The sequence below is a fragment of the Blastocystis hominis genome, assembly GCF_000151665.1.
Source record: "Blastocystis hominis, Singapore isolate B (sub-type 7) whole genome shotgun sequence assembly, scaffold_9".
Lineage (NCBI taxonomy): Eukaryota > Bigyra > Opalinata > Blastocystidae > Blastocystis > Blastocystis hominis.
Window position 1 is genome coordinate 556441 of NW_013171868.1, and position 18643 is coordinate 575083.

General features: G+C 45.4%; 11 protein-coding genes; 4 read left to right on the top strand and 7 right to left on the bottom strand.

Moving 5' to 3' along the window:
* Positions 1-25: 25 nt before the first annotated feature.
* On the bottom strand, positions 26-1477 carry GSBLH_T00005120001 (uncharacterized protein). XM_013044121.1 has 5 exons: positions 1405-1477; positions 1271-1368; positions 803-1240; positions 670-771; positions 26-136 (listed from the first exon to the last, which is right to left on the bottom strand). Exons 1-5 carry the CDS (start codon positions 1460-1462, stop codon positions 38-40), a joined length of 795 nt encoding a protein of 264 aa, XP_012899575.1. The 5' UTR covers positions 1463-1477; the 3' UTR covers positions 26-37.
* Positions 1478-2272: 795 nt separating this feature from the next.
* GSBLH_T00005121001 (uncharacterized protein) lies at positions 2273-3013 on the bottom strand (the record flags this gene model as incomplete). The annotated part of the gene is made up of 6 exons (XM_013044122.1): positions 2273-2354; positions 2385-2452; positions 2483-2619; positions 2651-2748; positions 2784-2936; positions 2970-3013. The coding sequence occupies 6 exons, from the start codon at positions 3011-3013 to the stop codon at positions 2273-2275; spliced, it is 582 nt and encodes a 193-aa protein (XP_012899576.1).
* A 10-nt stretch (positions 3014-3023) lies between these two features.
* GSBLH_T00005122001 (uncharacterized protein) lies at positions 3024-4108 on the top strand (the record flags this gene model as incomplete). XM_013044123.1 has 4 exons in its annotated part: positions 3024-3147; positions 3183-3791; positions 3820-3929; positions 3959-4108. The coding sequence occupies exons 1-4, from the start codon at positions 3096-3098 to the stop codon at positions 4106-4108; spliced, it is 921 nt and encodes a 306-aa protein (XP_012899577.1). The 5' UTR covers positions 3024-3095.
* A 112-nt stretch (positions 4109-4220) lies between these two features.
* GSBLH_T00005123001 (uncharacterized protein) lies at positions 4221-5555 on the bottom strand (the record flags this gene model as incomplete). The annotated part of the gene is made up of 1 exon (XM_013044124.1): positions 4221-5555. One exon carries the CDS (start codon positions 5553-5555, stop codon positions 4221-4223), a length of 1335 nt encoding a protein of 444 aa, XP_012899578.1.
* Positions 5556-6282: 727 nt separating this feature from the next.
* GSBLH_T00005124001 (uncharacterized protein) lies at positions 6283-7105 on the bottom strand (the record flags this gene model as incomplete). XM_013044125.1 has 2 exons in its annotated part: positions 6283-6983; positions 7015-7105. The coding sequence occupies 2 exons, from the start codon at positions 7103-7105 to the stop codon at positions 6340-6342; spliced, it is 735 nt and encodes a 244-aa protein (XP_012899579.1). The 3' UTR covers positions 6283-6339.
* Positions 7106-7307: 202 nt separating this feature from the next.
* Positions 7308-9323, bottom strand: GSBLH_T00005125001 (uncharacterized protein). XM_013044126.1 has 6 exons: positions 9262-9323; positions 9045-9230; positions 8959-9014; positions 7673-8927; positions 7577-7642; positions 7308-7545 (listed from the first exon to the last, which is right to left on the bottom strand). The coding sequence occupies exons 1-6, from the start codon at positions 9304-9306 to the stop codon at positions 7318-7320; spliced, it is 1836 nt and encodes a 611-aa protein (XP_012899580.1). The 5' UTR covers positions 9307-9323; the 3' UTR covers positions 7308-7317.
* Positions 9324-10955: 1632 nt separating this feature from the next.
* Positions 10956-11135, bottom strand: GSBLH_T00005126001 (uncharacterized protein; the record flags this gene model as incomplete). The annotated part of the gene is made up of 1 exon (XM_013044127.1): positions 10956-11135. One exon carries the CDS (start codon positions 11133-11135, stop codon positions 10956-10958), a length of 180 nt encoding a protein of 59 aa, XP_012899581.1.
* A 1873-nt stretch (positions 11136-13008) lies between these two features.
* On the top strand, positions 13009-14818 carry GSBLH_T00005127001 (Propionyl-CoA carboxylase subunit ?; the record flags this gene model as incomplete). XM_013044128.1 has 3 exons in its annotated part: positions 13009-13076; positions 13111-14217; positions 14258-14818. Exons 1-3 carry the CDS (start codon positions 13047-13049, stop codon positions 14816-14818), a joined length of 1698 nt encoding a protein of 565 aa, XP_012899582.1. The 5' UTR covers positions 13009-13046.
* Positions 14819-15387: 569 nt separating this feature from the next.
* Positions 15388-16476, top strand: GSBLH_T00006934001 (uncharacterized protein; the record flags this gene model as incomplete). Its single annotated transcript, XM_013044129.1, has 3 exons — positions 15388-15497; positions 15528-15762; positions 15793-16476. 3 exons carry the CDS (start codon positions 15388-15390, stop codon positions 16474-16476), a joined length of 1029 nt encoding a protein of 342 aa, XP_012899583.1.
* A 93-nt stretch (positions 16477-16569) lies between these two features.
* Positions 16570-17400, bottom strand: GSBLH_T00006935001 (uncharacterized protein; the record flags this gene model as incomplete). The annotated part of the gene is made up of 5 exons (XM_013044130.1): positions 16570-16700; positions 16731-16958; positions 16988-17075; positions 17106-17230; positions 17262-17400. The coding sequence occupies 5 exons, from the start codon at positions 17398-17400 to the stop codon at positions 16570-16572; spliced, it is 711 nt and encodes a 236-aa protein (XP_012899584.1).
* Positions 17401-17891: 491 nt separating this feature from the next.
* Positions 17892-18591, top strand: GSBLH_T00005128001 (uncharacterized protein). XM_013044131.1 has 5 exons: positions 17892-17961; positions 17999-18078; positions 18109-18201; positions 18238-18430; positions 18463-18591. Exons 1-5 carry the CDS (start codon positions 17953-17955, stop codon positions 18559-18561), a joined length of 474 nt encoding a protein of 157 aa, XP_012899585.1. The 5' UTR covers positions 17892-17952; the 3' UTR covers positions 18562-18591.
* Positions 18592-18643: the final 52 nt, after the last annotated feature.

Genomic DNA, 18643 nt, shown 5'->3' on the forward strand with positions numbered 1-18643 from the left:
CAAATAAATTTTAAACAAACACACAACCCTTAGAAGACTATCTCGAGCCAATGCCCAGCAGCAGGCTATTGTTTCCTCCAGGCAGATACGTGACGTTCGGCGCGCGCGCCAGCGTGGTCGCGATTTCCTTAGCGGCCTAGAGAGTGTGAGTGTGGGGGTTCTGAATGTCCGGGTCGCCCAGCATCGCAGCGCGGTGCTCACTCCCCTGCACGCGCCGTGCGGCTCCCCGTCCCTCTCCCGCGCCCTGGGACCGCGCGAAGAACTCGCGAGGCCTGGGTCCAGCGCGCGGAAGGCTGCGGCGGAGACGACGCGACGCGATTCAGAGAGCGCGGCCGGCAAAGTGAGACTCCAGTATGTAGCGCCGAGGCAGCGATCCCCGCCAAGGAGTGAGATGGCAGGGAGCGAGGCCAGGCGCGAGGAAAGAAAGGAATGAAGGGAATGAAGGGAGTCGTGGAGGTGAGCAGGTCTGCCAAGTCACTGACTCCGTCAATTGATTCAATGGATGGTTCAATCATCCAATCATTCAATTGACTCAATTCATTCATTCAATTCAATTCATTCATTCAATTGACTCAATTCATTCATTCAATTGACTCAATTCATTCATTCAATCAAACCCTTTCTTCCCTTTCCATTCAATTCCACTCGATTCAATTTCACGCTACTTACATCAATTCGGCGCACTTCGATCACACCCGATCCTGCCTGTTTCAGCGCATCGCTAATCAGCGTGGCGGCTTCGGCCTCTCCCTCTGCAGCGATCACAGCCGCCTTTTCTTCACTCCATCCTCACCTTCCCTACGATTTTCTCCTGCTCCGCACGAGCCACAACGAACTTGGCCTTCTCCGCACGCTGCAAAGCCACCTGCTTCTGCTCAATGGCGTTGTTGAACTCCGAGCCGAAGGCCAGGTGAGTGATGGACACATCATCCAACAAGATGTGGTACTTCTCAGCACGCTCCTCCAGAAGCTCCGAAATACGCTGAGAAACCTTCTCTCGCTCTGTGAGCAGCTGCTCAGCGTTGTACTGAGCAACCACGGCCTTCATGATTTCGTTACCCAGAGAGGGGAGAACACGCTCTCTGTAATCAGCACCCACTTCTCTGTGGATCTTTGCAAGATGGTTCACATCAGGATGGGTCAGCACTCGAAGAGAAATACCCACCGTCTGCAGATCCTTCGTACCTGTCTCCGTAGAGATCTCACTGGGGGTGGTACGAATATCATAAATGAAAGGGTACTAAGAATCAACACGAACGCACATAGAGACCTGAATGAAAGGGATTCTGAAGTGGGTTCCCTCACCGATGGTCTTAGGCAAGACTCCACGAATACGGTCGAAGATTACCGCACGTTTGCCTCCGTCCACTGAAAGCATTAGAAAGCATTATCCCACATTCTTACCATCGTAAATACATTCATTAAATACATAAACTCCAAGGCCTAAACCACAGGACCACATGGCCACTTTTGTGAGCTAATAGTGACTATGGTGATATAGGACATACTGTACGAGCAGCTTGTGCCATTTTATAGGGGAAATGAATAGTTGAATTGAAGAAAGCGATTAAACTAGGGAAATGGAGAAGTCTTCCAGGTTATTATGATATGCTTGATTTATGCACAGTAAGCAATGACGAGGTGTGAGCGAATATATAGACCCCGATAAAGAGCGAAAAGGGCCTCATTTGGAAACATGCGAATAGGAAAGTGAGAAGACTTTTTAGAACATATGAATGGAGAAGTCAGAGTTTATACTTGCAATGGCCAGGCTTCTACATCACTTGCTGAAAAATGGAGGGTAACTTGTGAATTCACGCAAAAATGCTAAATGATATTGCAAGAAGATATGAATAATTTTGTATTTCTGTGATGTCGAGTCTTTGAATGCATGGTAATTAGGTCATCGTAGGATTGGTTGTAGAAAATGTTCAGGTCTGTGCACATATGGCTCTATGGAAGCTCACATTGTTTAGCGATCATAATCATTTATGATCCTGTGCTTGTTACAGGGATGTGCACTGCTACTTTATATACGAATGTATATATACATATACCCTGAGAGTTGACCCCATATAATTATCTTTTATACTTATCGACTCAATCAATCTACACTAGACTATTCGTTCTTATAGTTCCGAGAGATATAAACCATAAACCAATCATCAGTAGTCATTCATTATCACATACTTTCTATTCATTTGTACTTTCATTCATTCATTCTACAACAATTCAAACCACTCAGTATTCAACAAACAAATCCAACTAGAGGCTACTCAAGGTTCAGACACTGCCACAAACCATCGTTCAGATAATTTCCCAAGAAAATACCAATACCCTCGTTCTTTTCCTTGCTACACATCACCACATCTTTTTATCCTCACATCTCCGCAGACGACATCGCCATCTCACCCACTGCCAGCGGATTCTCCTTTCCTTCAGCAAAAATCGCCTATCTCGCACAACTTTGTTCAGTGCCTACCACTGGCTCGCCCTTTTCCAAACCGTCAGGAAGACGGCCTCCAGGAGAGGTAATTCCACGACACATAATATTGGCTCCTCCAAGAACAAACTTAATGGCACCCTTATCGACCTGAACGCTCTTCATCATATCAGGAGCTAGCGGTAACATAACAAATACAAAGCGAACCGCGAAGAAGCACACGCATGACTGGGAAGAAGGGACCATCACGCACAGAATAGAAAAGAGGCTTATTATTCACAATTACAATCTCGATGTGATTCTGGCTACAACAGTTAGACCAATTCCGATCGGAAGCTACCATTTCGCTACCACCACGTTTTCCTTCTTGGGGAACAGCTCATCTGCATACTTCTCGAATTCCGGATACTGCTCAATGATCGCTTTCCGAATACCGCGTCCTGCGGATGCTTTTACTTGACTCTTGGAAATGACGAATTCATTGGGGTAGAATCTATCGATGATCCATTAGTATACACAAATATACTTCTTAAACATTGTTTCGCTGTGTAGGGAAAAAGAAAATGGCATTCTATTTCTCGAAAGGAGTACTCCTGGTTTGCCAATTTCGTAATTGATGCGGAGTGGAGAAGCAAAGAAAAACGACCACCTGATGTTCAAAAGGTGGCTAATTTGTGCTTTTACGTCTTCGTTTACCGAGTCTGGTATACAACCTTGTTCTACGTTCTAAATTGAATAGTCACTCAGCCTTTTGACTTGGCAAAGACTCGACTTCAGCTTCAAAACACTGCTAATGTTATGAATGGAGTGAAAACACCGTCGAGAGGCCTTTGGAGGACGATGACAGGTGTTGTTCGAGAAGAAGGTTTTTGGGCACTCTTTGGAGGTGTTGGACCCGCAGCATTGCGTCAAGTGATTTATGGAGGTATTTGCACAGGTTTCTACAAGCCGCTGCGTCGTCTAATGTATCCGGGAGAAGAAAACCAAAACCTCAGTTTCCCCAAACGTCTGTGTGTTTCCCTAACGACGGGAATCACTGGACAAACGTGTTCCCTTCCTTTAGACCTCATTAAAGTCCGCATGCAAGCAGATGGACGTTTGATCATGATGGGAGAAAAGCCACGATACAAGAATGCGACCGATGCTTTTTTCACGATTATCCGGGAAGAAGGGGTTTCTGCGTTCTTCACGGGTGTTTCTCCCACCCTGATTCGAGCTGGACTCCTCACAGTGGGTGGAATCGCCTGCTACGACAGCAGCAAGGAGTGGATCATGCGCCACTTCCACACATCGGATTCGACTGCGATGGGTCGTGTCATAAACTGCACGCTCGCGTCTATTTACAGCGGTACCCGTGCACTTTCGGTGCGAAATAGGTTTTGTTTCGACATGCATGAGCAATCCATTCGACGTAGTGAAAACACGCATGATGGAGCAGCACCAAGACCGTCCTCTCTACAAATCCAGCTTCGACTGTTTCATCAAAGTGGTTGTCAACATTTCCCTCCATCCTAGACTGTGCGGTACGAAGGCGTTCTCGCTCTCACCAAGGGCTTCGGAGCCACGATGTGTCGCATGGCGCCCTGGCAGTTCATTTTCTATCAGCTGGGCGAGTTCCTCAGTATGACGTTCCTTGGCGAAACCCTAACGAACTATTCTGTTTGATACAAACCCAACAAAAGAAAATATTACTACTACTACTACTACTACTACGAGTACTATTTAAAGGATAACAGACAGAACGATCCTCGACTTCCTCACGCCGCTTGCCTCCTGCCTAGTTCGCATTCTCCGAACTGCTTTCCTTGTTCATACTCGGTATTTCCGTGTCTGCGGGTATTTCTGAAGTGTTCACAGGGGTGACGGGACTCGCAGAACTCGCAGAACTCGCAGAACTCGCAGAACTCGCAGAACTCGCAGAACTCGCAGAACTCGCAGAACTCGCAGAACTCGCAGAACTCGCAGAACTCGCAGAACTCGCAGAACTCGCAGAACTCGCAGAACTCGCAGAACTCGCAGAACTCGCATTGTTCGCACTACCACTCCTTTCGTTTTCGGAGGGCGGAATGACCGCGCGATCGGCCAATGCATCGGCCTTCTCTCCGAATCCCTCTCCATTCTCCAGATCCGGCCCTTTCTCCCCTTCTTCGCCCATCGCGTTCTTCGTCTGAGCAGTTCCATCCTCCGCCAGAACCTTCATTTCCACTTCCTTCGCCCCCTTTCCGCTCTGCGCATTCATCGCTGCCTCCACCTTCACCTTCAGCTCCTCTTCGTTTGACATCGATTTCACCAATTCCAGCGTCTTACGAGCCGTCACAGCACGTCTCCACGTGACGAACTTGTACACGGAGAGATTCCAAAACACCACGACCAGTACGAACGAGATTAGGGAAATAACCCACATGTTCCATTGCGTCCATTGAAAGATCACCACTGTGCAGAGCGTGTACCACCCTCCAGAAGCTCCGCCAAGAATCATGGGACCGATTGCACCGGTCGAAACGTCTGCGCCTTGCGCTAAAGAGACCGACACCATGGTGGTGAGGAAGATGGCTGGGAAGGTCGAGGCTGCACCTGCAGCAATGCCAGCATCGGTTTGACTCAACACACCACTAACAAAGATGGCTGTTCCGGCGACCACACCTCGAGCCAGATGGATGTACCACTTCACTACGTTCTTACCAGCAGGAGTGGGAGGAAGATCCCAACATAGATACCCACCGATGAAGCAAGTGAGAATAACTAAAATAAACGTATAAATAAGATTGTTCAATCCAATGGCTTCCAAGGCTTGCTGGATTAAGATAATTAAAATGGCCGCGACAAACCAAACCAAGAGAGAAACGATAGAAGAAACTAAGACCGACAACCCATTTGGCCACTTTTTGGGGAGTCTGGGGGGAAGCACCTTCCAGACGGGCATAAAGCATACATTCGTAGAAAATATCCCAAACATACAGGCTAGTCCCGAATTGACTCTATCAGCTACACTCTTCGAATTATCCGATAAAATAATAAAAAGAGCAGGGATAATGGTAGAAGGAACAGTTCCAATCACACTACCAACAGCTCCCCCATATTTCTCAATCAAGCAGGCAACAGCAATAGCCATTAAAAAGGCTACAGATGCAGAAAGAGTCGGCTTTAGGAAGTTCGTTTTGTATTATTTATTCTGTAAAATACACAAACACTGCACAGCTGATAACCGCGATTGTCAACTCCTGAAAAGTGTTAAAGCGAAAGCCCGAAAAAGGAACTTTGGATTCGGCGAACTCTGACCTTCAAAGACCTCTTATGCAAAACACCTGCCTCCATTTTGTTAGCTGATTGCCCAAAAGTGCAAAAAATCAACAAGAAAAACGATCACCATGACCTTACTATTAAACTGTACGGTTTGGAGGGAAACAAAAAAAACATCGTCATTTCGTTGATGGAGGATATTTTGTCTCTATTCCCCATAACGAACCCATTTTTCTTTTCAAATATGGAAAAGAGTGACTACCAAGTCGTATTGAATTTCGTTCGATTTTGCTTATATAGTGTTGCTCTATTCCTATATATATTCGTACAAAACCAGAATCCGGGACAATTTGTTTTTTCTTGTGGAACATGTAATCGTGTAGTGATCGAACAAGATGATACCAACAATTTAGTGAGCATCCTGAAAATAATGAATAACGTAGTTTTTGAAAAGGTTGATGGTGAGTTGTAGAAATCCCTAAAGCGCCAGCATCAACCGTCTTCACCCATGTACAACGTGACCTCCGACCTCTCTAATGTGTAGAATTTCAAAATACAAACGTCAAGAATACTCATTTCCTATTTGTTCCACAAACACGTTCTAAAACACGATAACACTACTTAGCAATGCTCCAAGAGCGAACTCCTGAACTCTTTTACAGGTGAGAATTGGTTTTAACACCCACTTGCGGGCTTTTCGGTCCATAAAGTTCAGCTATGGAGGCTGTGTGAAGACTCCGCGATGAGTCTTCGCGATCCTTTTTGTCGAGCCCAGCATTTGCCGAAGGCTTCAGAGTGAAACTCATGAACAGGTCTTCGATGGGACTCAGCGAGCCACTTCGATGGGATAAACTGCTCAGACCTCCTGAAGCACGCGTACGCAACGGAGTGGAGGGGGAAGGAGACGATACAGCTGGGGTTACGGGAGCAGTCTTTGAACGATTTACATTGATGGCAGACAGAGGTTTCGTGTCGCCGTCGCTACCAGAATACGAATAATCGTAATCCGAGTCATTATCACGAACCCACATTTTCTTTTCGTACTTGGCTCTGATAAATTTCTCCAGGGCAGCCATCGAACTATTTTCCGTAGGTCGTGGATAATTCTTGGGCAGGTTGTACTCCCAATACTCGTTTGCCCTCTTATTTCCCCATCTCTGCATATTTCGGATATGCTCGCTCTTCCAGCTATCCAATGAAACGGACCGGACAAAGGAAATGTGAACACCCAAGTTTCGGTGAACTCCAGAGCAACGGATGCAGATAAAAACTCCAAGCGTTGCAGATGCCCATCGTGGATCTAGCAAATTAAAATGGAACAAAAAACACACCCGGTGCCCCACAATCAGCACAATGTTTATTGCACTCTTCCTTTAACAAACTATCCAGAATCGTTTTGTAGGATGCTTTTATTTCGCCCATTGCAGCAATGTATCTGTAAAAACATTAAAGATCAGAGATGTCCCAATTCCAAAACATATGGCCCATTTGTTTCTCCAATTGTGTACCATGATCGAGAACTCTTTGTGGAGCAAAGTGAAACCCAAATTGATAAAACAAAATCCAAAAAGGATACAAAAATTAGTGATGCATAAAAAGATAATAACCAAATCAGTCACCTTGGGTCCCTTCCCTTAATCCTGCATGAAGAAATAGTTTCCGCTCGCCTTCTGCTCCTTATCCTTCTGCGAGTCCATCTTGTTAATTCTCGGTCTGTAGTTATTCGGGTCGCGTCGGAACGTGATCGACAGATGCTTCAAGAATCGGTTCATTCCCGTCAGCAAGCTCTCCGGCGACTTCGCCGTGCACTCCACGCCCGGCTGTCCCTCGTACACCACCACGCGATCGGCCAGATAGGTCGCCTACAGTCATGATGCGGTCTCTTCGTCCTACCATAATAAAATCGTGCTCTACGATGAACGCTGTGCGCTTCGCGTGCAGAATGAATCGCTTGATAATCTACGCCTCACCGCCGCTCTCCTCGCCCACTCGCGCGCACACAATACGCTGCTCGGAGTCCAAATACGCCGACGGCTCATCGATCAGATAGATATTCGCGGGCTTGCCGAGCGCCAGCACCAGCGCCACGCGCTGCAGCTCACCTCCCGACAGCACGGACAGCGGCTGGTCCATGATTCCGTCGAGATTCATCGGCTTCAGCACGTCGGTTTGGAACTGCGGGTGGATGTACGCGGCGCGGATCTTCGTCTGGAAGAGGTCCTCCACGGAGCCCTGGAACTTCGGAGAGATCGTCTGCGGCTTGTACGACACGGAGAGCGCGGGGATGGACGGGGCGCGGCCAGCCTCCTCCTCGTCGCTCTTCATGAGTCCGGCGAGCATGCGGATGAAGGTGGTCTTGCCGGTTCCGTTCTCTCCGAGCATCACGATGATCTCCGACTCGCTGAAGTTGCCCTTCTCCACGTGCAGAACGAACTTGTGTCCCTTCCCCTGCAGCGTCTTCGTCATCGCCTCGTACTCGTACAGACTGTCGCGCTTGCCCTTCTTCACGTCGTCCGCCGTCTGCGCCACCTTGAAGGTCAGCTCCAGCTCGCGGAAGCGGAGGTTCTCGGTGGGGACGAAGCCCGCGAGGAACACGTTGATGCCATCGCGCACGTTGAACGGCATCGTGACCACGCCGTACGCGCCGGGACGGCCGTACAGCACGCAGACGAAGTCGGAGAGATAGTCCAGCACGGCGAGGTCGTGCTCCACGACGATCACGTACACGCCGTCCTTCGCCTCCAGCACCGAGCGGATCACTTCGGCGGCGCGCAGACGCTGCTTGACGTCCAGGTAGGACGACGGCTCGTCGAACATGTACACGTCCGACTTCGCCATGGCGGTGATCGCGATCGCGAAGCGCTGAAGCTCACCGCCAGAGAGCTGGTCGATGTCACGACTCATGAGGTGGTTCAGCTCCAGCACAGAGCAGATCGAGTCGCGGATCCCACGCTTGTCGCGCGCGTTGATCAGCTTCTCCACTTGCCCGCGGAGATGCTTCGGAATGATGTCCACGTACTGGATCTTCGTCACCGCCGTCAGATCGTCCAACAGAATTCGCTTTAAGTAGTTCTGCAACTCACTGCCGCGGTAATACTTCAAAATGTCTTCCCAATCCGGAGGGTTGTTGAAGCTACCCAGGTTCGGCTTCAGCTTGCCCGCAAGGATCTTCAGGGCTGTCGACTTACCGATACCGTTCGTTCCGACCAAACCTAACACTTGATTCGGACGAGGAGTGGGAAGTCTAGTGTTGGACCATTCGATCGTATTCCTACCTGTGCAGCTTGAAAGAGTTCGGTCCGAATCGGTGTGTCGTTTCGTTCTCAAGACTCTAGAGGTCGATTTCACAACGCTGACCTACTTTAGGAAGATTGATAATGCTGATTGCCTTGTAGGGGCATTTCTTCACACAAATACCACATCCAATGCACAGCTCTTCCGAGATGAAACTGATCTTGGAGGTAGACTTGACTTCTACGCACAGCTTCCCCATCTTCACAAGGGGACAGTATCTCTTACATTCCAAATTGCAACGGCTAGGTTTACACTAGCAATCACCTCAAACCCTCCGCACCCACCTTTTCACCATCCACAATAGCGATACGAGTGCTTGCTTCCGACATTGCTTCCAACGAACCACGAAAGGACGAGTTTGATGTAGAACATCAAACTGCGAACTGATTGGATGCACCAATAATAAGAGAAAAAACATTGTTAAAGTATTTGCTGAATAGTGGCAAAATCTCTGTTTGGAATGAATAACCCCGTGCAGTGTACTGGACTATTCCTATATGTTTAGTGTAGATGATCCCTTTGGAAAGGTGAAAAAAGGGGGTGTCAATATTTGGAAAAATGATATCTCTGCTGAATTTCCTATTTTGAGTACAGTGAAAAATAGTAACGAAGCTGTATGTCAGATAGGATTTCCTCACCATGGTTTTAAAATGGTCGTAGAACTGAAGAATAATGAATTGCATGGAAAGGCTGTTATAACGAATCTGGATGGGAAGGTATTTGCACAGTTTTCGTACAAGAATGGGAACGGCAATGGAAAGTGCCAATTATACTATGAGTCTGGAAGTTTGTTTTTTAGTGGCTATCTGATTAATGGATATCGAGATGGTTTGGGCATTGAGTATGACGAGAGCGGAGATGTCATGTATAATGGCTTCTTTACGAAGGGGATGAGAAACTATCGAATTTTGAAGAATAAAGATAAGGAAGGCTATTGGAATGAGATATGTGAACGTGCTACAGTAATATCAATATGCCACAAAGATAAACATGGAAGAAATGACGGTGTCTGCTACTTTTATAAGAATTCAGTTATTGATCACATAAGTAGATGGGAAAAGGGTATTGAGGTTGAGCTTTTGCACTTGTTTCACGGGGATATTATGGAATCTTATAAAAATGGAAGGCTAGTGTATTACGGACCATTCCAACAGATTTCTGACATGGAAATTAGGCCAAAGGACGATGCAGTTAATAATAATGATAATAATAACGGTTCGGAAAAAGATAGTTCTTTATCTACAAAACTGAGAAGAAAGAAGAAAGGGAATAAAAAAAAGAAACCTGGAAAGATGAAATTGGATGGACTGGAAATAACGTCCACATTATTCCATATTTTGGCAGTATTTACTCTTGTTTTATCAATAGTATTCTATTATTTGAATATGAGTAATGAAAACAAGTTTGTAAAGCGCTCTCTTATAATAAGTTTTACTCTGTTTCTAATAGCAGGAATTGGCTCTACAACATTTGATTGTATTATTTGCACAAAACACTGTCGTCGTCGTAATGAAATAGTATCATAATCATATATATATATATATAAATGTTTATTTTGATTGTTTAAAATTGATTACTAATACTTTTCCTTTCTAGTGAGAAGAATAATCGGTTTAACAAGATGATGAAGCTTGTTCTAATTGAGTTAATAAGAAATATTGAATTTTATAATAATTCCACCTTTGGTTTGTGTTTATTATATTCGATCTTAATGCGCTTCTTTATTCTTCTCCATTGTTAGTTTATCCGTAGGTTTTACAATGATGTATACGCATAACAGTGAAAAGTCCATTATTATTCATTATCATGTGGATAAACTGTATTTGTAAATTTCAGTAGAACATACTAACATTATTCTTTAAGAAACGCAATATAGGGTTCAAAATACACTAAGAGTTAAAACAGAATATTCAACTATGTCTATCACAAACAGAATTAAAACCATTGAACTTGTTTAAAGATTAAGAAATATACCAGATCAAAATAGTAGATTACACTGGTATATTACTATCATATCTAAATCATCAAATGCAATGGTTTCTTGATAATTGCCGCTCCTATTCACAATATTATGAAGGTGCGTCTTCGTAGCTTTCTTCGTTTGGAGCGATCGAATGCAATGAGTCTTGATCTTTCTTGTTATGTTCCACAAGATCATATTCCTGATCAACGTGAAGCTCACGAATCAGCTCTGTATACTTACTGCGTGCTGTATGCTTTCTACATATTATAATTGTAAAAACTATCATTCGAGTATCGAAGATCAAGACGACGATTGTACGGTGCACCTATTTTATCCAAATAACATTTTTTGAAATTTGGTATGACGTAAATAATTTCTGGTTCAACTAATTCTTGAGTGGGCTTGTCTTCAAAATTGGGAGCAATAATGTCCTCTGCAACTGTATATGATGTATCTTCCGGTAATCGGATTTTTTCTTCTTTTTGGGGGATCCATTTCTTTGAAGTGAGCTCGAATCTATTCATTATTATCTGCCTAATATAATACCTCACTCTCATTTTGAAATATTTGATATACCACTTTTTCCAATTGGGTTCTTTCCTAATATCCTTGTGATAGTCCTCACCCATACAATTAAGAATTTGTTGATATGTAGTTTCATCCACATAAAGACATGTCTTGTATTCCCTTGCCAACCTTATCCACAAATCTTCCATTCCCCAATCAGCACCAATCTTTACAGTGATGAGTGTCTTAAATCTCTTCCTATGGAACTCAATGAAGTCCTTCAGTTTCGCGATTGCTTTGTCAGCTGTCGGTAAACCGTGATCTTCTTCACTCGTTCGAGTATTATCATTTACGATCGTTACTGTTTTCACATCTTCACTCTTTCTCAGATTGAGCAATTGTTCTTTTATCGTTTCCGTCAAACAATAGTCTCCAGTATAAATGTATAAATCTGGCTTGTATACACGCCCTTTACCAACTCTATAAATCCAAAAAAGAAACATGCATGAGCCAGGACAATGGTGTGCATCAATGAGTTTCAGCTTAATAGCCAATTTGGTCACGATATTTTTATCTTTTACATGGAAATCTGGATTTTTGTATAATACTTCACTATTACTTTCTAACGGATGCTTTCTACTAAATTCAGCCTTAGAATCATCATCTTCAAAAAAGTAATAGGTAGTATTTTCATCAAGACATTTGAAGTTTATTTTACAGCGATTCTTACCAATACTGACATCAATAGACGATTTGTTATAAAACTGGTATTGTATATCCAGATATTTCTTTGTTTTTCGAGTACCTAAGTAGTATCAAGCTCTAAAGGAATACAATAAATAGTATACTCATGCTTGACATTCGTCACAACATCAGATTCTTTGTCATACACAAATCCACACCATGGAATATGGTCAGAATGGCAGTGAGAAATAAACAAATGAGTGCAATCGGTGCAAACATCAAAACCAATAGTAGTATTCTATAAATTATTGGCGGCAAGTCAAGTCTCTATACAGGAATTCTGTATTTCTTATTATTTCCCATGTTGGAAATAAAAAAATTATGATTTCTCTATCTTTCTTTTATAGAATGTTCTGACACGACACGGCAATTGTGGATTAAGTGCTACCTTGATCATCAAGACTTAGACTTACCATTGATTGAAATTAGATATTAATTAGCGTATATTATATATTTTATAACCAATTGGGCAGATAGCCGTGTATATCTGACTTATTATTGATAATGACCATATGGCTCTTTCCATCGTTTTCTAATCACTGTCTTTATACTATAATGCATGTATTCATTACTTGCCTATATAAATATTGTATGTCTATATTCAGTCTAGAAATTCTACTCAAATACCCGCTCCAATTCCATTTTCTTGTGTATTACGCAATAGTATATACGATTTCGTGCAAGTTAAACCGAATAAGTTGTATTTCGTCTTCAAATAATCGTTTTTATACAATTCGACATGCATAACAAGTTGGTCCCTTAAAGCTGTATGTCGTCCCTTCACTCATCTTCCCTGTTTCTCCATTATTCTCCCATTCTAGGTTTTCCCAAAGAATGCTCGCATCTGTTCCTTCTATGATTTCGAAGCGTGCTGTGACTCTTGCTGTACGATTTTGAATCTGTGAGTGTGATGGTGTAGCGCAGTTTCGCCGGAGCTGTTGATTTAACGAAGCCTTTCACTGAAAGACTTGCTGAAGCTCGCCACAGCGCCCTTATTGGTGGAGGCGAGAAGCGCATTGATTCTCAGCACAAGCGTGGCAAGCTGACCGCTCGCGAGCGTATCGAGCTGCTGGTGGATAAGGGTTCGTTCCGCGAGTACGACCAGCTGAAGGCGCACCGCTGCGTGCATTTCGGTATGGAGAAGCAGAACTACCCTGGCGATGGTGTTGTGACGGGTCACGGAACGATCAACGGTCGTCTGGTGTTCCTGTTCGCTCAGGACTTCACTGTGCTGGGAGGTTCTCTGTCTGGCACGAACGCTGAGAAGATCTGCAAGGTGATGGACAAGGCCATGGACGTGGGTGCTCCGGTGATCGGTCTGAACGACTCCGGCGGTGCTCGTATCCAGGAGGGCTGCGACTCTCTTGCTGGCTACTCGGAGATCTTCAAGCGGAACACTCTGTCGTCGGGTGTGATTCCGCAGATCTCTCTGATCATGGGTCCGTGCGCTGGAGGCGCTGTGTACTCTCCTGCGATCACGGATTTCATCTTCATGGTGCGCGACACGTCGTACATGTTCATCACGGGTCCGGACGTGGTGAAGACGGTGACGCAGGAGGAAGTGACGCAGGAGGAGCTGGGCGGCGCTGCGATCCATACGAAGAAGTCTGGCGTGGCGCAGGGCGCGTTCGACAACGACGTGGAGATGCTTCGCGCGATGCGCACGTTCTACGACTACCTGCCTCTGAACAACCGCGACGGCGTTCCGAGCCGCGTGTGCACGGACCCGCGGAGCCGCGCGGAGCCGGCGCTGGCGAACATCGTGCCGCAGGACGCGAACATGCCGTACGACATGAAGAAGCTGGTGAAGCTGGTGGTGGACGAGCAGGAGTTCTTCGAGACGTCGCCCGACTTCGCGAAGAACATCGTGGTGGGCTTCGCCCGCATGGAGGGCCGCACGGTGGGCGTGGTGGCGAACCAGCCGCTGGAGCTGGCGGGCTGCCTGGACATCAACGCCTCGGTGAAGGGCGCGCGGTTCGTGCGCTTCTGCGACGCGTTCAACATCCCGCTGGTGACGTTCGTGGACGTGCCCGGCTTCCTGCCCGGCGTGAACCAGGAGCACCGAGGAATATCCGCGAGGGAGCCAAGCTGATCTACGCCTACGCGGAGGCGACCGTGCCCAAGGTCACCGTCATCACCCGCAAGAGCTACGGAGGCGCGTACTGCGTGATGTCCTCGAAGCATCTGCGCGGAGACAGCAACTACTCGTGGCCCAACGGAGAGATCGCCGTCATGGGAGCCGAGGGAGCCGTCAAGATCATCTTCCGAGGAAAGGATCTCCAGAAGAACAAGGCCGAGTACGCCTACAACTTCGCCAACCCGCTCATGGCCGCCCAGAGAGGATTCATCGACGACATCATCGAGCCCACCGAGACCCGAAGAAGACTCTGCGAGGACCTCGAGATCCTCCAGACCAAGAAGATGACCAATCCTTGGAGAAAGCACGGAAACATCCCGCTGTAAAGAGCGAGAGGTCCGAGAAGAAGAAAAAGAAGATAAATGGATGGTTGGTGTATTGGAAAAGAAAGAATGAACGAGTTTCAAGGAAATCGTGTTGCTTAGTGATTATGGTTTTTATGAGTGTTTGTTCTATGAAGAGTTGTTTCTTTCCCCCATTCGTGGTTTGATAAACACAAAATTGTGAAAAACGATGATGTGTTTTCATTAAGGGGACCACTATACAGTCATTCCATGATTATCAAATGACAATGGTTGACAATTGGCTGCGTCATCTCGATTGATTATGCGATTATCACTATTTTCTGTAAGCATCTATGTTGACGACTGATTTTCAGGTCGAGGCAGCACAGAAAACTCATTTGTAGACATGTTTGAACATGGCAACGACGAATCTGGGGGTCGTGCTTTTCGCCCTCCCATACTATTTCCGCCATGTAAGCATTTTGCAATAGTCTGATCCTCCAGGTAGGAGTTACTTTGACGATGACTATGATCGTACTCCAATACTTCTGGACCAAGTACTGTAGCTATTGTCTTGTGGAAGCTACTAAAAGTATGCCTGTTCAGATGAAGGAAGGGACTGATCCATACCTCAAATTAATGAGTGATGTTATTACACACTGGATCTTTTAGTTCATAGAATTTTGGTGTCATTGGTGCACGTTCCCTCGATATAGCGTACGTGATTGCGTTGTATGGAGCAGGATTGTCTTATCAAATCTCGTTTGGGTTTTCAATGGCGGACATGCCTTGGGATCCTTCGTGGAAGCTCTTCACGGATTATCGCTTCTGGACCATTCTCTATCTTTTTATAGAGATCCCCCTCTGTCTCCTCCGAAGCTTGAGGTACCCTTTTGAACCGATTCTAAGTTCTAGATCGATTTCTTTCGCTTCGCTTGGATCGGTTATTGTGATGATTCTGTGCTGCATTGTGATTATCATGTACTCTGCTTTCTCTTCATCTAATAACAATGGTAGTTATGGAGCTGTTTATTACGGATTCTCCTGGGATAATCAATTCCTCCATGTCGACAGCACCTTCGAAATCGGCAAATGTTTCGGTCTGCTATCTTTCGGTCTGGCTGTAAACTGCCTGGTTCCGTCGTCCTATGTATCCCTTCGATCTCCTTTATGAGTGCAGGTATCGATGCAGCACCCGGAACGCATCTCTCCTATCATCAGCATCAGCATCATCTTCGCGTTGTCGCTGTATGTGGCGATGGGAATCCTTGGATTGCTGACGTTCAACAAGGTCGAGGAGGGAATCAACGTGTTCATCATGCTGAACATCCCGCCTCAGACGCCCTATTTCTACATTTCCTCGGCCGTTCTTTGTCTGATGCTCATTCTCATCACTCCCATTATCGTTTATCCCTCCTCCCTCACCATCGATTCCTGGTTCCGCGCCTGCTTCGGCCAGAAGGTCGATCAAACCGTGGATCTCACGCAGCCTCCGGCCATCGAAGCGGACAAGCAGCAGAACAAAGAGTCGACGCTTCAAGAGATCGTCAACGTGGAGGAACCGCTCGTAGCAGATCCGCGCGAGGTGAACGGAAGCATCTTTATCAATGATGGGGCTGGAATCGCCGCCCGAGTTGTGCCTTTAGTAATTATGACGGTCATTGCGTACGTGTGGCCAAAGTTCAGCAATGTTGTATCGATTACAGGAGCGTCCGCAACCTCGTTCGTGAATTTCATTTTCCCGACAATGCTCCATTTTGTACTGTTTAGGAAGGAGCGTAAGGCACTCGCCGTTCTGGATGTGCTGCTGACTGCCTTCGGCTTTTTCGCAGCCATTCTCGGAACTTACATGTCTCTATTCTAAATTAGTTGTGGTATTGCTGTGTTTGTTTGACCAATGCAATCAAAAATGCAGGTGAGTACAACAAACAAACAAACAAACAAACAAGCTAGCTAGCTACACATCGTTACAATATTGCGCCTTGAATGACTTTCGGACATTGCGAAGAAAGCTGTTTACGTCGTTCGATTCATTTAACCGCTTCATCAGCGCGCTCTCGTTCTCTAAACACGGCTTTGTTCGAAGCACTATCTGAAACTCTCCATAAACACTCTTACGTTCCCACTTCTCCTCGTCATTTATCTTCAGGACCACATAAAAACGTCTCTTTGGATGATTACGATCGATGCATCGGAAAGTAATACGAATTCCTTCCAAATCTATTGCTAGGTGTAAGAACGAACTGGAACCTTTGTTTAAGAACATTTGCAGCCTCTGCGAGTAAAAGAGCAAACCATTTGTCAGTTCTTTACTGTCGTCACCTTCTACTCGTTCTTTGCTTAATTCTATTCTAAATTACACGAAATAATACTACCATCAGTTTGAGAGGCAATTCGACGTCGTTTCTCTTCGAATTCAAATTGCCTCTTTTCTTTTTCCTCTTCCAGCTCCCTTTCTCTTCTCTACCAATCGATTTTCAAAAGAGCGATTACTTTTAAGGAATTAATCTCTTCTGTTATTTTGTCTGCTTCTTTCTTTTTATCTGATACGTCTATATCCTTTAAACTCTTCTTTTCGAGAAGTTCCTTTTCTCTTTGCTGTAGCGCTGCGATTTTTTCTGATATTTTAATTATGAGTCAATTTCTAACCATCAATTGAGCGAATTGTCTCTTCATGAAGCTTTTGCTCATTTTCAAAAGCTACGATCTGCTTATCAACAGATCGCTTAAACTCGGCAGCTGCATTTTCTAAAAGAGCGATCGCGCTCGAATAGTAATCAGCATCCATTTTGTAAGTAAAGTCTGGAATGAATTGAATTATTGGATGATGGCAAGGGTAATAATGGAAATAGCAATGAGTGAGTAATTGGAAATAGGAAGCAGTTTATGAAAGGCAAGAAGTGATAAGGAAAGTGAAACTGGGATAGTTGATTCAAGAAATAGTTTTTTCTTTTCTAAATTCGATTAAAAGAGCAGGAGATGCGCAAGCGCATACTCCCAAATCCAAAAATTATGCGGTAATAATCCCGAAGGACCTTTGGAATTTCACAACACCAGAGTGCTATGGTTTGCTCCATTCCAGATCAACTGCCTTCTTGATCGCAGTCAAATCCCCGCCAGGTAAGTATGCCTAGCCTTCTCCCTTCCATCGACCACTTATTGGACTCCTAACTTTTCATTATGGGTTTGAGAGTTTGAGATTTTGTCATTTTTGTAAGTATCGTAATCTACCTACTTTTTTAAATCATGGTAATTGTGGCAAGATTGAATAATAGTGTAGTTTAAGTCCATCGTTGTTCTGCTTGCTCTTGCCCTGGCTCAGTGCGCTCCTCATTTGATTATGGAGAAGGTAGGAAGGCATTTGCTGGGGAATCGATTTTTCGTAGGGACTCGATGCTCCTAGCAACTACATTGGTTGTAACCACGAATTCACCATTATGTACCGCATTGATAACATTGGTGAAGAGTATAATTTTGTGGGGCTGTTTACCGGTAGAGATGTGTACAATGTGACGATTACTGACCAGTGGCCGGAAGAGGGCTTCGATATTGATGTGGAGTTCCCTATTGTGATTGAAGAGCTTCCTGCGTAGGCTTTTGCTATAGGGGAAAGGGTGATGGGTAGTGGAGAAAAGTTCGAGAAGAACGTGACTGCTATTCCTCGCCAGTTCGGTTATCTGGAAACGGGTCGCGCGATGTACGAGTACGCTTTCTACAAGGACGAGGAAGTGGCGCATGCTCGTGGTCTGTCCACCTCTCTGGGAACACTTCCGATCCTTCAGGAAGCGCACTATCTGCGTCTGGCGAGTTCGTTCTGGGTAGAGTGTGTGCTGTTTGAGGTAATGGGTAGATGGAGTACGCGATTCTGGGAGCCATTGCGGTGGTGACGGTGGTGATTCCGTTCTGGCGTTGGTTGAGTCTGGGCGCTGGAAAGGCGAAGGAGGAATAAGAAAGAAGAAATGGGGTTTGTACTGTCTTTGAAGTGTTTGTTGATGATAATGCAGTTGTGTGAAATGGAAAGGAAAGGAATA

Bases quoted from the DNA above. Each gene is read 5' to 3' on its own strand.
- GSBLH_T00005120001 (XM_013044121.1), bottom strand. From the start codon at position 1,462: ATGTGGTCCTGTGGTTTAGGCCTTGGAGTTTATGTATTTAATGAATGT. The intron at 1,369-1,404 runs GTAAGAATGTGG...TAATGCTTTCAG, and splicing joins TAATGAATGTATTTACGATG to TGGACGGAGGCAAACGTGCG. The intron at 772-802 runs GTAGGGAAGGTG...AGTGAAGAAAAG, and splicing joins GTGCGGAGCAGGAGAAAATC to GCGGCTGTGATCGCTGCAGA.
- GSBLH_T00005125001 (XM_013044126.1), bottom strand. From the start codon at position 9,306: ATGTCGGAAGCAAGCACTCGTATCGCTATTGTGGATGGTGAAAAG. The intron at 9,015-9,044 runs GTAGGTCAGCGT...ATCGACCTCTAG, and splicing joins GCATTATCAATCTTCCTAAA to AGTCTTGAGAACGAAACGAC. The intron at 7,546-7,576 runs GTAGGACGAAGA...TCATGACTGTAG, and splicing joins TAGAGCACGATTTTATTATG to GCGACCTATCTGGCCGATCG.
- GSBLH_T00005128001 (XM_013044131.1), top strand. The intron at 18,079-18,108 runs GTATAATTTTGT...GTTTACCGGTAG, and splicing joins ATTGATAACATTGGTGAAGA to AGATGTGTACAATGTGACGA. The intron at 18,202-18,237 runs GTAGGCTTTTGC...GGTGATGGGTAG, and splicing joins GTGATTGAAGAGCTTCCTGC to TGGAGAAAAGTTCGAGAAGA.